The 18994-nt window shown below is 29.9% G+C and overlaps 1 protein-coding gene across 4 annotated transcripts in view; it reads left to right on the forward strand.

Annotated features, from left to right (window-relative positions):
- The window catches only part of Dac (dachshund family transcription factor), a 202265-nt gene that overhangs the window by 71700 nt on the left and 111571 nt on the right, over positions 1-18994 (forward strand). For 2 of the 4 annotated variants that reach the window (XM_074246324.1, XM_074246326.1), the window contains exon 3: positions 12729-12865. In XM_074246324.1, the coding sequence (XP_074102425.1) occupies positions 12729-12865 (137 nt within the window). The remainder of the gene's footprint in view (positions 1-12728; positions 12866-18994) is intronic. The other 2 variants (XM_074246325.1, XM_074246327.1) reach the window with 1 other exon arrangement.

Below are 18994 nucleotides of genomic sequence, written 5' to 3' on the forward strand. Positions count from 1 at the left end.
TTAGAAATTTGATGTGCATAAATAATGGATCAAAAAAGTTTATCATTAGAATGGCTGGCAATGCAAGCAGATTATGTGTTTGGTTCAATAAATTGGTCGCATGATATTATGTATCAGATCAACGGTAAGACAAATACAGTATATTCTTCTAAATTTTTTCGTGAAAAATATTAAACTATCAATTAGGTGTCGAAAATTAAAATAAATAGTTAGTGATAAGAATAGCTGTTAAAAACTCAGTCATTGAAAATATATTCGATACCCCTTATTAAATAAAAGGATTTAAAAGTATTTAATATGATTTAATATTTACTAAGTGTATTATTTTTACGAAGTGGATTTCTATTAAGTGTATTCTTTTCTTAGATTATGTCGAAGAAAGAGAAGACGGTAGTGTATTGGTTGGATGTTCCACATTTGTAAAAATATGTTTACGTTCAGGAAAATTCCACCAAGGAATAGGATTTCATGAGAGCATATCGAATACTATTGGCGAAGCAACGATGCAAGCGCAAACGGTGATTAATTATCATTTTTATTATTTATTTATCTAACTTTTTAACTTCTGGCTAAGAAAATTGAAAATTTTCAAAAGTTGGGAAGTTATTGGTTTTACCCCGTTTTGTAAAATTTGAGTTTCCAACAATTGTTGACGTTTTGACATCCTAGAAAGCTGTCACGAATGTTTTCGCGATGATGTCTGTATGTGTTTGTCTCTGTATGTATGTATTTATGTGTGTTGCCGTGTGTAAACTATTTATATTACTTTTAAACGACTTCAAAATCGGTTTGTTCATTGGAAAGTTAATTCAATTTAAAATTTTATAAAATAATTTTTTTTTTTTTAATCAAGTTTTTATTTTTTTAATTAATATATTATTATTTTAGATATCATTCAATCAAGCATTTTATAATGCATTAATGTTCTTTAAAGAAATGCGAGATCACTTGGCACAAGAAGAATTTAAAAAACAGGAGCGACTAAAAAAACAATTAAAAATGAAGCTTGAATGGCAAAAAAAGAATTAAAATATATTTTAGTAATCCAGTCTCTGATATTTGACAAATAGATAAATGAATTATACAAGTTCAATATTAATTTAGAGCATCATCAAGTGAAACACAAAATTAATTATCTGCGATATTACTGATGTTTTGGTATCTTTTTTCAAATTTAGAGTTCAAAATTTCAATCAAATTGAGATTTCTAGCAATTTTGTAATACAAGAGCTACCTTGGTATGAAGTTGAAAAAAGAGTATTGGAAGGAGAAATCGATGATGATTTATATACATTTAGTATTATTGATAATTGTTCAAGCTTTTAAGTTATATCTTTGCATCTTATATTATGTGATATTATCATTGTTATTTTATGGAAAATAAAATCACCATCTGTTAAATTTAGTTAACGTTATTTTTTTTTTTTTTAATATATATATATATATATATATATATATATATATATATATATATATATATATATATATATATATATATATATATATATATATATGTACGTAATTCATTGGACTATACTACGACTGACAGTTAGTGGTCATTATTAGTAATAGTGAATTAATCATAGATTAATTTGTTTTTATATGGGTAAAGTTAACGATAATTGATATCAAATTATATTGAGGTTAATATAAAATCAAATTATACACCACGGATTGATTAGAATAAATAATATATGATTATAAATACCAATCGGCTGAAAAATACCTGCTAGAGTCAGCTAAATATTGAAAAAAAGCCACAGCGAAGTGTGGCCGGGTCAGCTAGTTATCTATAAAATTAAAAAGTAATTTATTAACAGTCTATAAAGTTTATTAAACATAATAAATTTTTCTATCAGTGAATACTAATAAAAATAATATAAATTTTTTCATTTAACCAAAATTAACTTTGAAACAACATTGTTTTGATTTAATCTCCTTCTCTTCAATACTCTCCACAATAATACCTACCACGCTAATGAAAAATCAAAATGCACACCAAGGACTAAAGTGACAACAACTATTATTCCAAGGAGTTAACTTTCCTCTGTATTTATCAATAAAACAAAACGTGTGACTGATTCGTTACGATTGGACGCCTCCGAGGGCGCGAAACTTATAAAATCAATTGCAGCCAACGGTTGTCATCCGGTTGAATTAATAAATCGTCCACTTAAATTCCGATCGACTCGACATCATCCTCATCAACTTGTACACAATACAACTGCAAAAAAAAAAATAAAACAACTGAGTGCATTCGAGCGTAAAGATCTTATCCTCCCATTACTATAACATATTAAATATTAAAAATTAAATATTTAATTCATCAGATAAAAAATAATTATTACAAAAAATTTTCATTATTTTGATCGAAGGAAGAACGAAAATAGAAAAATAATGTAAAAACAACAAACATTAAATGTCGAATGAATGAGAAACAAGAACAATAGTTGAGCAATGTCGGCATGCTCATAACCACAGAGGTATCCGACATAACAGGGGTCAACCGCAAACCGACACGTCCACGCGCTCTATGCTTCGATATAATATTGTGTCTGTCGCATCGCGATAAATCGACGAGGATCACCGTGCATCGATATTACATGTGTGCTATGCATCGTAATATTCAATGAATGCAGATCGATCGCCGCATTACATTATTGTACATATAATTATACATTTACATTGTAGAAATGATTGGACCTAGTCCAGTTCCAGTTGGAGAGTTGTCAACACGCGTGCTTGCTTGGGCACGTGACACCGATCATCGTACATGTTGTATTATTTATGTCGCGCGTGGGAATAAATAAATCTAATTTACTTCAAGTTAATGTACTTCCTTGTCAGCAAGTTCATTTCTAATGTTTTGCCTACTCCAATTTGTATTATCTTCTTGCTATCGTGTAACTCAATCTGACTTTTACGGGAGACATTCGCGCCTCAATTATAATAATTATAAATTATAAATTTTAAATAATGCTTGAGTAATTACAACTGACGGCTTTGTACAATAATAATAATAATAGTAATTTTATATCAATTTGCTGGCCGAAGAAATGAAAGACGTTTTAAATTTTCTAGTACAGAGTTATACGCCAAGGGTAATTACCAATTTGGTATAATAATAAGCAAAGCTAAGTAAATGACAGTCATGATTATGAAGACGTTGTTTGTTATTATTAACTAGTTTAATACAGTAATAAAATAATTAAATGCAGTTAAACTTAGAAGCACGCGATGGCAACGAATGTACATCGTTTTTTTTGGAGCGCTCAATATTATTTTTGTACCAGTGAAAAAATAAATTACTTGAGAGAAGGAAAATATTCCGTTGGGAATTTGACTTTTGTTTTGAGATATTTAGTTTGATTTAACTTAAAAAATTTATGAACAGAATTAATAAAATAAAATAAAGAGGATAAAAAAATGTTTTTCATTAAAGAACTTAACTATTTTCAACCATGATAATCTAAACTATATTTTAAATTGAAAATGGTGTTATCAATGCCAAATTTTATTTTATTTTACGAAACTAATACAATCTTGATTAAAAAACAAGTTTCAAAACGCAAAATTCTTGAATCAAAACAACCAATTCTCTTCAAAATAATTTCCTCTTATCAAAAACATTTCTCTTGAATAAAATATTTTTTTCAATTCAAAAACAAAAATCGCGCAAAATTGCAAGAGTTGATAATTTACAATTTATAATTTAAAATAATAAAATGTCGAAGGAAGTGCAGCTTGCAGGCCATTTGGTCGTCGCAGGTGTACATATGTAAATGCGAGGTGCAGTGCGTTTGATATTTAATTACAATTTAAAGAGTGTACTTGGATATAATAAATTGAATAAGCTCGTTATTTGATCGTCGACTCCACCTTGATGAGTACCTACGTGGCTATATATTATCTGGTATCATAACTTTTAATATATTCTTGATAGCATTACTTTTAAATAAAGTATAATTGACAGTTATTTTCTTTCAGACGCTTCGGTTAATTACCGTATTAATTATCGTTATAAAAAGCTACTACCGGCAGAAGCTGTAAACACCGAAGGCTTCCTTTTCATTTTCTGATTAGTTCCTTTTTATTACAATTTTTTTTTTTAAATTAACATAAAATAAATCGGTTAATTTTTTACTTCATCTACTTGCGGTAACATTGCTTTGTAAAGAATTTAAATAAAAAATTTTTTTACTAAGTTAAAAAAAAAAATCTTGATTTTTTATTCTATTGTCGAAAATTAATATTTTAATTATTTAAAATTCATTTCAAAAAATTAAAAAAAGCGAGTAATTTGATGCCCGAGTTCACCCTAGTTGCAGATTTCTTCATTTAGTAGCCTTCATAACAGCGAATCGGACATTGGGACATACGTTTAGGTTGTTAGACACTGGGGGAGTTGAGCCATGTCGTAAAAGTCTGACGAGCTCGTGGACACCCGCACATAAGCATGAGGTTTAACGGGATAGTGATTGCACCCCAGAGTTTTCCATCCAAAGCCTAGAGTACTTCGGTTTGTTATTTATTCTGTGAGTCGTAAAGTCTTGGATTTATTGTCAAGTATTGAAATGAAGGCAATCACTCGCTATTGAAAATAATAATTATTATTATTACACTGTAAAAATTCGGGAGTTAATTCAGAATGAATTTCACTCCAGAGCAATTAAATTATTTGAAAGCCATGAACTCCCCAAATTTTTTTTTGTATATAAATAATTTTATTTTTCTTTTCTCGATTGATTGATTTTTAAATTTGTAATCATGTTTGAGAAACTTAATCTTCTATCATAAATAGAGAGACAAAAAATAGAATCAAAGTATGGCAATTGCTAGCAAGCGCCGAGATAATCTTTCCTCGGATATGTTCATCTCACAAATTGGCAGGATTACACGTCTGGAGGCGAGAGTAGGCCACGTTCTCGAGATTGACGGGATTATGTGTGAGTACGTTTGTTTGTGTCTACACTCTGCATTATTGGGAATTAGATTTAATTCTCTGGGAAAAATTTGAATTCTAATAAAAATAAAAAACTACAAATAAAAAACAGGTGACAATAAAATGACATCCTTCATGTGTCAAAAGTTTGTTATTTTTAAAGTTTTTCAAACAGCAACTGACAGTTTTATTTTTTAGCTTTATATATTTTTTATCCATCGTGCTAGCCGGCAATTTATCGCTCGTTCAATTATTCTTGTTTCCTTTTGCTCCTTCATGTGTGGACATTGTATGTACACATCTGTTTTTATTTTATACTTCGATTTTAATGTCCGCATTGCGTTTAAAAACTCCAAAGAATAGCCAATAGTTAATCGTTAGACTGTTGTACTATATACATAAATAAAGACATTTTCCGACCATATAGATACACAAGTGTTTATATTATTTTTTACTAAACTCGACAAAAGTTTGTAAATATAAACGTGCCTCAAGCTAAAGAGGAAAAAATCACTCCATATGTGATCCAATAAAATCATCTGAACCAAAAATAGAAAAATGTTCATCTCACTCGAATAAATCTGTTCTATTTTTATTGAATGTGATTAGAAAAGTTTTTTGATAAAATATTTATCACAATTTTGGTCATTTCAATTTATATAAAAACCAAATAGACGTCCTGAAGATAGGAACAACCAAAAGTATAAAAACTGAAAGCTTATATATACAAGTATGAACTCGATTCTCGGCGTTCGGCATCCCTCCGTTCGATTTCCCGGTTTATAAACTCAATTGCCACCAGAATCCAAAATAAAAGCCAGTGTCTTTTCTTTTTCCCATCACAGCACTCGATCGTATTTTTTTTTTTTTTTTTTATCATTATCTGAAGCTTCTTTTTCTATAACTCGGCATTTTATCGTTTTATTTACTCCATCTTTGTTTTCTCCTGCTTAGTCGAAACCTCTCATGACATTATTTTCCAAATTATAAATTTTTACGAGGACCTTTTTGTCACCCTTATTTCAAGTTTGGTTATTGCCAGCCCAAAAATAAGTTTAAGCGATTGGATTTCTACAGATTTCACGCGTCAGATGAAAAATTTTTCCATGTTCCATTATAATAAAAAATTTTATCAGATTGGATCTTTTTTTTCGGGCTGACTGAGTCTATCAAATTTTTTTTTTTTTTTTTTAATAAAATGATAAAAATAAATATATTATTTCGAATAAAATGAAATAAAATAAAAGGTAATTTAAGAATTTGATGGCGTGTATGAAAGGAAAATATCTTTCGGGTTCGTTTGAGGTTACGGTACTATTAAATATGTTCGCTGGTTCTTATCCCCCAATGTACGAATGCGGCTCGTGTGTACGGAAAATAATATTTTCTAATAACCACAATGTAAAGTTGGGGTGCCTTACACAAAAGAAATCTTACCGAGAGCAGCCGAATCGCGAGATAGCGGGGGTGGGGGGTTCGAGGAAGAAACCAAAAATAAAGAACAACTGAAAGGAGAAGAGAGGATAGAGAGGAAGGAGGCTGGGCTCTTTCCATGCTTTGCAGTGGGTAAGGACTTATCTTAGTAATATTGGATTAAAACTTATGCCTCTCTCGGTCGCAATATGTTATTTTTATTGCTCGTGGCTTTGCATAATATTCGTTATTCGTTGGGGTGGTTTTCCTCATCGCGACGCGTCTAAGGCTGGCTAATTTTAATTTTTTTATCTTCATACACTCACATTGCTCCGTAACGGGTGTGTAAGCCCCGGGGATTATCAATTTCAACGTAAATTATTTATTTATGCTGCACTTTTATCAATTATACCTGAAACTTTTTCAATTAGTTACTCATTTTTTTTAGTCTTAAGTCTCGAAAAATTTATTGTTATCCTCGAGTTCATTTCTGACATTAAGTATTCCTTTTTAATTGGAAAAAAATTTACAAGTTCTTTCAGTCACTTTTTTTTGGTTAAAAGAAATCTTTTTTTAAATAAATTGAAATGTAGAAAAAATTTGAATGAAAATAAAATTTATTTTTTAAAATAATTTATTCATTAAGAAAGTGTCATTTGAGAGTAAAATACATTTGTTAAATCAAATTTTTGTCAATTGATATTTTTTCAGTATTTTTAAATTATTATTCTGCCTAAACATTGAAAAATACGATAAAATTGATGAGTGTCTTTTTTATAGAAAATTAAATTTTCTACAATAAAGTATTCTTATTACTTTTTTGTATTTTCGAAATTTCACCCAGAAATTGAGATTCAAACTTTTATAAATTATAGGTGCAAATTTTTAGAATATTTTTCATTATGATCAAGAAATTTTAATAATTAAATGATATTTTTTGGCGAGAAAAGTTAAATAGTTTATTAATAAGTATAAATCTCTTTAATACGAGAACTTGGTAAGATATATTATTGTTATAAATATATTCTATTGAATAGATATTTATTTACGTAATTTAATAAATGCTGTAAAAAATCATAGGCCGTAAAAAGTGGATTCAATAATTCAAACAAAAAAATGACGAGGATGTCTATTCACATGTAGTATACATATATATAAATATAAATGTTTCAATGTATATAATAATATCAATGAAATAAAAAGCAGAGCAGCGCACAATAACAGAAGTAACACAACAAAAATAGCGTATCATTTTACCAGTTGTGAGGATCATGAAATCTGACGCTGCTATAATAGTCATATAAAGAAGATAATAATAAAAGTAAAATAAAAAAATCCGAGTATATGTATAGTTACAGTAAGAAAAAATCAACTTGGGGAAAAGTATTTGAAATGATGGGGATAAAGTTCTATCAAGCATGACATGCGAGGGCTAAAATTCCCCACATAATTTTATAATACATTCGCTTTTGATTTTTTCATACACCGAGTGCGTTTATAAGCTGTGTCATATATTTATCAGGCTTCCGGAATTTTGTTTGTTTTTCGGGGAACAAACGTGCCGTTTCCTTTACAGATTCTTACACTTTTATTTACTTTGCATTATCTATTTGCACGAAACTAGTAGCAGGATGTCTTTAGATAACTTCTTAATGATAAATAAATGTATACACTGGCTCTCTTTATTCTTTGTCTGCATTTTTTTTTTAAATCAAATATTTAAACACTCTAATTTTTTGAAAATTTTTCTGTCAAAAATAATTGATTAAAATTTTTTTCCAAAAAAAAATCAATGACCAAACTATAAAAACTCTAAATCCAACACTCGAGAAATTTAATCTCAGTTATGAGTCGTTCTAAAACAGAACTCGGCTGTTACGAGGAATAGATTTGCTCAATGCGCGAAAACGGGGTTGGAACCCTCGCCCGTGCCAAGTGCACACCCTAGCGACCCCTTCCAGCCATTAATAATATACCCATATTGGACACAATTCACCTTGAAATTAACCGGCAGTCGATTGGTAAGCCCGGGCAAATTGACTTCGAAATTGACAATTTATGGCAGCTTCCACCTCCACCTCTTTCATATTCCATACATACATATATATCAATATAATATCACTATATGACACCTTAACTTGCATTATCTCTATATTCGTCTTCACTCTATCACTCGATCACCCACTCCTCTCTAATTCGAATTCTAATTGGCGTCAATCGGCACATAAGTATTTCAACTCGCGGTTATTGATGAGAATAAAAAATCTTGCCGCGATTGTGAGGCAAATATAAAGCAATTGGACGTAAATCAGGTTGGAAGCGGCATCGAGGAACGCGTATGCTATAATATACAATACAGAGTACATAGGTACGTTCGTTCGCTGGAACGCGTGTGGATCGCTGATCTGATATCGTATCCGAGTACGAGAGTAGATGAGCATGGTGTGATTTATAGCGAGTAGCTTAATTGTCTTAATTATGCGCTCGCTTCCGTGGAAAGTGCGATGTACGGAGCTCGTGAACTTGCATTTTTTATTTTTCACCTTTCATGAGCTCTAATAAAAATTATCATCATAACGATAAAGATTATTAAGATTCAGATTATCAATAACATAAAAAATTAAGTAATCCCATAAATCTCGTTAGAATTATAGTATTTTCCTGAAAAAATTTTTGATATGACCACATATAGCCTGATCTGATCATATTAGGTTACTCTTTTCAATTTTTATAGAAATTAAATGTTAATTAACATGTTTCATGTTAATTAAATGTAACATGTAGGCAATTTTTGGTTTGGTGGTTGATATAACGAGCAACCAATTTTAAATAACGTTTCTAAGAGAGTCCAAAAAATTTTTTTATTTTATAATTACAATATACTTCAAACTTAATTCTCTTTTTAAGAGAAAGTTCAACGACTATGCGCCCCCTGATGGAGAATTTTAACACTTCTGTTGGTTGAAAAATTATAAATTGACTTAAATGAACATTTAAGGTGCAATATGGTTAATTTTTGAATAATTCTATCCATGGACGTTTCAAATTATCAAAAACTTTTTCAAAAGTAATAATAATTATTATTTTCAATAGTGAATAATTACCTTTATTTCAATCCTCGACAATAAATCCCCAACTTGTATGGCCAATTTTCATAATATGCTATCCATGAAAATATCAAAAATTTTATGTGGAGATAGCATCAGATTGTATATTGAAATATTAAATTTTTTTAAATTGACATTTTAGCTCATATCAAAAAATTTTTTCACTTGTTGTTTTTCCAACGTAAAATAATTTTTATGTTGATTGTTAATAGTCCTTCTGTATTTAACTCTGCCCCCCATGCAGCTGATGGAACCGCGGGATTATATTTTATTGCCGGAATGATAAATGACGCTTGTTGTTGTTCAATTCAAATTGGCAAAAGAAACAAAGTATTGTATGATTCTCACACGGCACATCAAAGTTCCAGTAAAGTCTTAGTTTAACGATCCGTGGAATGTATTTCGCAGCCTGCTATGAATTATTCACAAGACTCGGGCTAGGCGGTAGGTCATTATCTTACGTTCGTGCCCGATGAAACTGTTTTCTTTATTCTTTTCTCCTCTTTTTTACTTCTCCTCCACCTTCTCGCCCCTCGAGGTGCTTTACTGATATGCCACTCTTACTCCAGTAAGAAAGTATTTGTGATATTGTGCTCCCACTTCTCCTGATTTTCATTTCTGGCTTTTATTTTATTAATCTCTTCCATTGGCAATTCAAAAAAAAAACATTAACGTTGTTTTGCCACTAATAATAAGCTGGTGCGAGATTGTAGTGAAGACAGATTTGTAAATCTAATTTTTTATCCTGTCTACCTCCACCCTCAGTCGCGGTCGACAGTCCTCCGAACTCAGGCATCTTTTAGTTCTTTCTTATACAAGAAGAAGAGTACTCTTATTTTTTTTTTTTAATTTAGCACTCACCCCCAAATCACTTCCTTCCTTTTTTTTTTCTTGGCATTCCAGACTTTGCGATATTGTTCGGAGGATTTTCATCACGCGGTCGGTTATGTGCTCCTGATCTCTTAAACCGCTTAGCTTCAGGTTACACCGAAAACAAGATCGTATATATAGCTCTAGATATACACTTTCGTAGTTACTTCGAAAACGCTTAGCTTATCGTAATACTCATTTGCTTTGTATACTGTCTTTTGAATCATAAATTATAAGTCCCTAAGAGTAAGAGTTAAATATTAATCCGAATCCGGAATAAATAAGAAACTGTGAAGCTGAAGGTTACACATCTTCAAAAATTAAAGCGTTACTATTAAAGTTTTCTTTACCTTGATTCAAGTGAAACATTTTTGAACCAAGAAAATGGTTTTAAATAGTTTTATTGTCTTGAATCAAGATGAAAAATTATTGAATTAAGTTAAATTGACTTAAATCAAGAACAGTTCCTCAGTTCAAAAAATTTTTATACTTGATTCACAATAATTAATTTTTTTAACCTAGTTTTTTTTTGTCGATTTTTTTTCTTTTTATGAATTAGGCTTTAATACCTTTCTACACATAATTTTGAGTTATCGCGAATTCATTCATTTAAAAATCTATTGTTGACTAACATTGACTTTAAAGTTATTAATATTTTACCACAGCTCCATAAAAAAATGTATTTCAACTGAATGTTTTAATAATTTAAAGCAATAATCATTATCCATTTTCCAAACTTATGTATATGAATAGAACAAATGATTAAAAATAATAACAGTAGATAAAACCGAGCAAATAAATCATTGAATCGATACTGGATTTCAGCACCTGGTCCCGAGAAATCGAATACCACACGCAACTGGTAATTTATAACGCGACTTGCGGTAGTTTAAACGGTATCAATCGATCTGCCGATCGTTTTATTTATGTAAAAACAGAATGTTTTATTATGGCGATGTGTGTCGCGTCGAAGTATCTCAACATCTACATCTTAATGTTTAAATGCATACACATAAACACTTACGTTTATTGACAAAAATCCTATATACATGTAATGCGCAGATTATGTACTTAAAAATATACATGTAAAAATAAAAAATCATATACGCGATATAAGAGCGATCAAAGCCCTCAACTCGGTGAATGCAAATTTAATAGCATGTAGCGTGTATAATTGCAGAGATCTGATTTGCGTAACGAATAATATTGCAACCAGTTGGAATCCGTACGTACGAATTATTTCAATGAAATCGGTATAGATATCTCCAGTATTTTATTATACTATTATAAATGAATAATTATACCCGCGATCTCCGTTTATTCCGATACCATGTTCGTATATTTTATATACCTATATATATGTATATATATATGACTGGTTGCATATGAGTCTTACCGGAGTATCTTTCATTTGAACTCTTGGACTTTTTCAATATTTTCACGCTCATTCGTCGACAATTTAAATCATTCGGTTATCGGATTTTTTGTTAAAAAAAAAAAAATAGATGTACTCAATTCGCTGGAATAATTTCGCGGTTGATTAACACGGAACCTGTTGATGATTTATATTAGGCTCTTAATACACTCGTAGATTATACATATAGTTTATTTAAATGGACAATAAAAATAATAAAAAATATTTCAAAGTTTAAATAAATTTTATAGTCAAAATTAAAAATCTTAAAATCTTTTATTTATTTTCTTTTAAAAATTTTGATTGAATCTTTTCTGATTTTTTAGATCAATTTCTAAAAATAATCAATCATTTTTTTATCTGAACGCTAATGACTGTAGTCGGAACAAAGTTGAGGGTGTTACGTGGATTAGATTGAAAGCGTGACCGGGAGTAAATGAGAACCTTTTTGCTGGCTGTGTGTTCAGATCTTAAATTATCTGTTGTATTGTGAGCAATAAAAGAAAATAAATACAAAAATTAAGGTTAAGATTAAGATTAAGAGAAAGAGAAATAAGTATAAATACATAACGTAGCAAGTGTGCGCCTCGCTGGCGCCTGGGTATGGGCACTGTAAAATGAAAAATGGACAGCACTGCCACCTCAATTCACAGACGGTTACCCTTTTTTGCCCGCCGACGTTCCGAGGTGTTGATTAAATGCTGCTACATTTGTTCTTACCATTAAAATTTTAATTTACATGCTGCTGTTCTCGAACACATTGATGCCATTGGTTTATTATTATTATCATAGTTATTTATAAGTTACTTATTATTATCATAATTACTTCGATATTTTATTTGGTTGTAAAGTCGAGAGCACCAGGTGAGTGAAAAGCTGATAAGCTAAAATAAAGCTCGAAAAATCGACAAACGCGGACGGGGTAAATCGTTACCTCGATGACGGTTGTCTCTAACCACAGTAACTCTCTACCACTGTGCAGCTCCAGGCCCGGGAGACCGCCAAAGAGAGCATCCATGGGACTGAGTTTAGCGGCGAGTCATCTTGCGGCTGCTGGACATCCTCCTCTCAAGAAGCATCGGCTCGACAATGGGGACTACTACGAGAACGGTCATCTCGGTGAGTTTACATTATTTTTTTATGTATTTCTTTATTAATTAATAATCAAAATGAGCAATCTGCAGTCAATATGTAACCACCTAAAATTACGAATGATACAAAGTAGAAAATTTTGCTTTATTTGGTACACAAATCAAGTGTAAACGCTTAATGTAGTATGAGCAAAAATTTTTTTCGATGCAATGACGGAAAATTTTTTAATGAGTTAGAAAACTTTGGATCAGTGACTTTTAGATATTTTAGTCACAATATACGTACTTTGGTTAAGTTTAAAAATAATATTGCTATGATAAGATCAATTATCAATAATTAGATGAAAAATGTGTCGGAACAAATTAATAAAAAATTGGACATTACAAAAAAAATTATAAAATCCTGAGAAGGTACCAATTCTTGTCAAAATCTTTCTAATGATACCAAATTCAATTACAAAAATAAAAATATGTCCATCACAAAATTTTTTTATTATCTATAATAATAATTAATTAATAAGTGATGATGTTTTTTTATTGAAAAAAAAAAAAAAAAAAGTAAACGTATTTTTTCATTACTTGACAATTTTGGCCCCTCGATGAATTTAATCAGAAAATACAAGCGAGTGATTCGGTAATGAAGTAGTTTTCGAATGGGATGCATCGTCGAGTGTTGGCACATAATTCGTAGAGCGGTTGCTACTGCAGTTTGATATTCACAAGTCCACACTACCGGGTTAGTGCAGGTCCATTCCTACAGTAATACAAGTACACGGGGTAGTACAGTGGGTAGTGAGTATGTATAAGTGCACAGGGCACACACTTGATTATTGCCATCCATGCACGCTGCTACCATAAACCCAATATATAGCAATCAATTAATTAGGGGAATCAACACACACACTTTGAGTGTGCAAATTAACTGCGATTCCACTCCTTTGTTGCGGGTTGTGGTCTCTCTGGCCACGTGTACTTCTCGATTCGATATATAATATCCCGAATCTCGTTCACTTTCCAGTACTAGTGCTTCGAGTACTACTGCTGTAGATGTAGATAATGTACTTGGTGTTACATATTGGAGATTGCATTTTACATTCCTTGCACCAAGTGCAATTTTACTGGAATTATTTATATCAGAACAATTGTTAAAAATTCATTAGATTTATATTTTAGTATAAATATGAATTTATTTTATATTCACAACCCAAAAGTGAGTAAAAATTACTTGATTTAAAAAAATTTTTAGTTGAAAGATTTAAGATCTTAATTTTAATTTGAAATTAAAAAAAAATTTCAATTCATACTTTAAACTACTCAATAAGGATTTCAACGACCAAAGTTGAATTATATTCCATGCGGAAATGACAGATAAAAAAAAATGATGCTTTTGAAGTTCAAATTTTTGAATGAGAAACTTTTTCTCTTTATCTTTATCCTTATCTTCTTCAAACTGAAAATCTCGAAATTTTTCTTAAATCAAGAAGTGTTTTTTCAACCCATTAATACAACAGAAGGTTTCTCGAAAAAGTCTTTCATTAAAACGAACAAAACAATCTAGCTATCACTTGTCCATCTTCTTCATCCTGCATCTCAATTAAATGCACTTGTATTGCACTGTTATGCAGCCCGATGCCGGATGAAATATCACACTCGTAATTGTCCGTTCCTCTAACATAGACGTTAGCGCAAATGCATTTATATTTACGTTTTCATTCGTTTGTTTTGTTTGGTTGATTTCAATGAATTGAATAGTCTACAGAACAGCAGGGAAATGTCGGTTGTACAGCAGCCTTTAAGCTCTGCGGTGGTCAACAAACTTAACCACATTGTGCCCGATATTAATTTTGATATAAATGTAATTGTTTGAGTAAATAATCGAGCATGAGTGGTGGTCGGCATCAATTTGCCTCTCAAATACATTTCGAGGGTTGATTATAATACAATTAATGGGTTAATATTTCCAATGACCGATGATGGTTTCGTGTTGCATAGAATGTTTAATTTCAAATAAAGCTTGAAATTGTTATATTATATAGTGTATATACGTATACATATTTATATTTGCTTAAGCTTCCCTTCAATTTTGTTAATTAAATGTTATAAATTTATTACGATGTTAACCGCACTCGATTCTACTGTAATTAATTAAATTTACACGCGAATATTTTTGGTTTTTGCTTTTGATCGCTTTTTTTATTTGTTGTTTATTTACTTGGACAATGAACCAACAAGTTCTACTATTAATTGGAATAAAAATGCGGAGTCATCTTTTGAATACTGGGAGTCAAAGTCGGTTGAAAATCGAATATCATTATTATTTAATAATATTTATCAAAAGTGTCGATTTAAACTAGGAGTCATTTTTTAATAAAAAAAAATCTTTAAATATGCATTTAATATTAATTATTTTGATGTTTTAATTTAGTAAGAAAATTTAGAATTTGGTCAATTTTTACGCTTTTTTTTATTGTATTAATTATCCTTAAAATAAAATAATTAACTTAAGTAAGAAAAAGAAATCTTGAAATGAGAACTCATTTTGACGAAATTTTTCGTGTTTAATCAGGGAAAAAAATTTTTGAACCAACAAATTTTTTTGTTAAGTTAAATATGATCTAATTCGTCATAATGTTTTTTTTTTTGGTTCTAGATTTTTTATCTTGAACAAAATGAAATGTTTTCTATTTTCTGAAAACACCTACAAAAATTTCAACTTCAGTAAAATTTTATTTTCTTATTGACAGTTTGATAGAACGAAACTGGAGAAATGGATCAATTTCTTACTTTCTGAATTCAAAATTGTTGCACTCCAACATTTAAGAATTTAAAATTATTAATTTTTTTTCATAAAAGTAATAATAACAATGAAAACATCAAAAGATATTAATAATGTACATCATATACAGGTTTTTGTAGCTGGTTAAAAAAAATAACCAGGGTAGACTGGAAGTTTGTTGAAAGCTCAATTGGAGTTATCAATAATATGTAACTTATTGGATTATAAAGTAGCGTAAAAAATGAACACTGTGGATATTGTCGGCTACCATGGACCAGGAGGATATCGAGGATGACGATGACGATCTCCAGTAGAGGAGAGAGGTTGAGGTTGGTTTGGGGGTGGAAGAGGAGGAGTGGGAGGCTGGAGGATTGAGCCGGTTATTTCGAGGTCGATTGATTCACGCTTACCGTGTAAACACGGGCGAATCGATTAGACACACGCACGCGAACGCCTGACGGTTGACACGCTCTTATACATATAATATGTTCAAATATATATTTGTGAACGCGTATAAACTGCATCAAAATCCTACCGCTTTTTATTGGCTCAACTTTATTGTAAATATGTAAATATATAATGTGTTTACTATACCAAACACTATTTCGACACCAACGCAAAATATAATTTGGGGAATGGGGGCACAACCAGGGACCAAAAAATATAAGTATAGCGTATTAATTTACGATACTATTTCATCGCGTTATAAAGTCCGTTAATTAATTTATCGAATTTATGTGTAGTTACAGCAAATAAAATCCCTGATTAACATTTGAGCTTACGAATTATAAATTAATTAAAATAATTAATTAAATAAGTAGATTAAAAAAGAATAGAAGCGGTTATTTTTTTTTTTTATATGAGGCTGTATAATCATAAATGAATAATGATGTAAAAATTTTCCGCGATTGTTTGCGTGTGGGTGATGAATACTCATGAGATTGAACGTTGGTGCTTCGATCCTTGATAAAAATTGCACAATGTTTTTAATATTAAATATCTACATCTGGATAGAATCTTTTTGGTATTGTTTCATTACAAAAATTCAAGGGTTAACTTTTAATCTCTTAAAGTTTTCTTAAACTATATTCGGAGGAAACATAGAGTATTTATTTGAATTTAAAAATGACATGAAATAAAAAAAAAATTTTAATTTAAAAAAGAACGCTCAAATTCTAGCTGATAGATCAATTTTTTTACTTGAATTTTTCATTAATATTTTTCATTAACATTTTTCATTAATATTTTTTAGAGAATGTCCTTGAATAATGATGAACATTTAAATTTATGAATAGTTTTCCTTAACTTAATTAAAAAGCAAAAAATTTTAAATCAAGGAAATAATTTTATTTCAAATTAAGTTAATTTTTTTATTAGTGCCCAAGTTTAATTATTCTACTGCACTTCAGATGTTTAATTATGTATTTATTAACAAAAAAAAAAAAAAAAAAAAAAACATTTTTGTGTACATTTTATAGTAAATGTCTTTGAATAATTAAGAACATCTGCGTTTATTGATAGTTTTCCTATCATTAAAAATATCTCTTAACTAAGTTTTATTATCCATGGTTACCTTATATGAGAGTTTAATGTTGAAATAATTAAATTTATGGTAAACAACGATAGTAAATCTTACTTCGTAAAAATTTTTAAATCCGTAAAACATCTATTAAATAATAAAAATAGTTGTTGTATTCAAATAAATTAAAAGTTCTGTAGTATTAAGAGCAGTCCATTTGTTTATTAGTACAATTGTGGAATTTGTGGTCGAAGTCGTTGAGGGCTGTTACTACTGAGTAACTGTGGTGAAACAGTAGGAACTAAGTAATTTGGCTAACCACGATGCGCTTCGAGTCACGAAATTGCGGTTGACCCACGTGTTTAGCAGCTTTCCCTAAAATAATTAGTTTATTTATTTTATAGAATTACTAACATATAAAACTGTCCAATTTCTCTAGAATAATTCCATGGAATAATATTTGAATAAAAAAATGAATAATCGACAAATGTCGTAGGTCATTCGCTTCACAATTAAGCATTGGTCAAAAAAAAAATATTAATGTGAGTTGAGATTGCAAATATACACACTCTAAAAAGCTCGACTATTATATGAGCAGAGCTACGAGTTTTTATTCTCAATCAAGGTTTAGTGTGTCGGACTGGCGCGCCGGTTGATTGTTTTTACGAGAGCGCCGGTGAAATAAAACCAGTGCCCCAAACCTCTTAATTTTGGTAACACTGTTATGTTATGGTTTTACTGCCACTATACTATACCTTTCTACTCTTTTACAGTCGCTGTCTGTAAATCAGCCGACTCCGACCAAACTTTTCGTTCAGACTAGATTGCAACAAACTTAAAAAATTGATGAAGACGTCAGCTTGTACAAATTATAGTTTAGTAAATTTCACAATCACTGTTATGATAATAAAAGTAGAACTGCTATTAGATGTGTTCTATTTGTTTTATACTTAAGAAGAATCAAGCGGCAAAAAGAATATTGTATAGGAAAAGAGCATGTAAATTACAATTGTATTGAAATTTAACAATCTTATCGTTTTGAAAGTTTAATTAATAATTTTTGTGATTATTTCTGTTTTAAAATAATCTTAAATAGTTTTCGTTTAGTTATCATCATAAATGCAATTAAATTTCTCAATATTCCATATAATGTGATGTACACTGAGAGAAAAAAAATTATTGCCCGAAAAAAGATTTCTCGACTTCAAAATTTATTGAAATTAATCATTTGAATTAATCAATATTTTGATAGAAAAATTTCAATACGAATAGCTTTATTAGCATTATAAGAATATTTTCTGAATAGTTTTTTTTTCTTTCCGCACATTATTGTCGGAAAAACTCGATGTTCAAAATAAAATATATCCAAAACCTTATTGTTCATAAATTCCACTTAACTAAGAATTATTTAAACAATAATTTGTATAAATTAAAAAATATTTCAAGAGAATGCATCAGGTGGAAAAAAAATTTATTTGAAATATCATCAAAAACTACTTGACTGATTTTTCATAACAAACTCATGTAAATTAATATTTTGTGTTTAATTTAACAAATTGATGACTAATTAAAAAAAAGTGCAAATTAATAACAAAAATAATAATAATAATAAAAATAAAAGAGATTAAACGTATCCTTTGGTGTTGAAAAAGGTCAATCTATTGAAACAAACGTTTAATTCAGTGGATATGCTTTTGTAGTAGCACTTCCTGAGGGAGAGTTGATGGTCCAACGATTCGCGAGAGAACATAAAAACACCGAGTAGAGTACGGCGCCCACTCTTTTTCCTGTATCGCTCAATTAACTCGTCGAGTTCGACGCGTTCTTTGCTTTGTGTTAAATACTTTTATTATTTTTTTTTT

The sequence above is a fragment of the Cotesia typhae genome, unplaced genomic scaffold (assembly GCF_013202065.1).
Source record: "Cotesia typhae breed Kobodo isofemale line unplaced genomic scaffold, CoteBio_Ctyphae contig_48, whole genome shotgun sequence".
Lineage (NCBI taxonomy): Eukaryota > Metazoa > Arthropoda > Insecta > Hymenoptera > Braconidae > Cotesia > Cotesia typhae.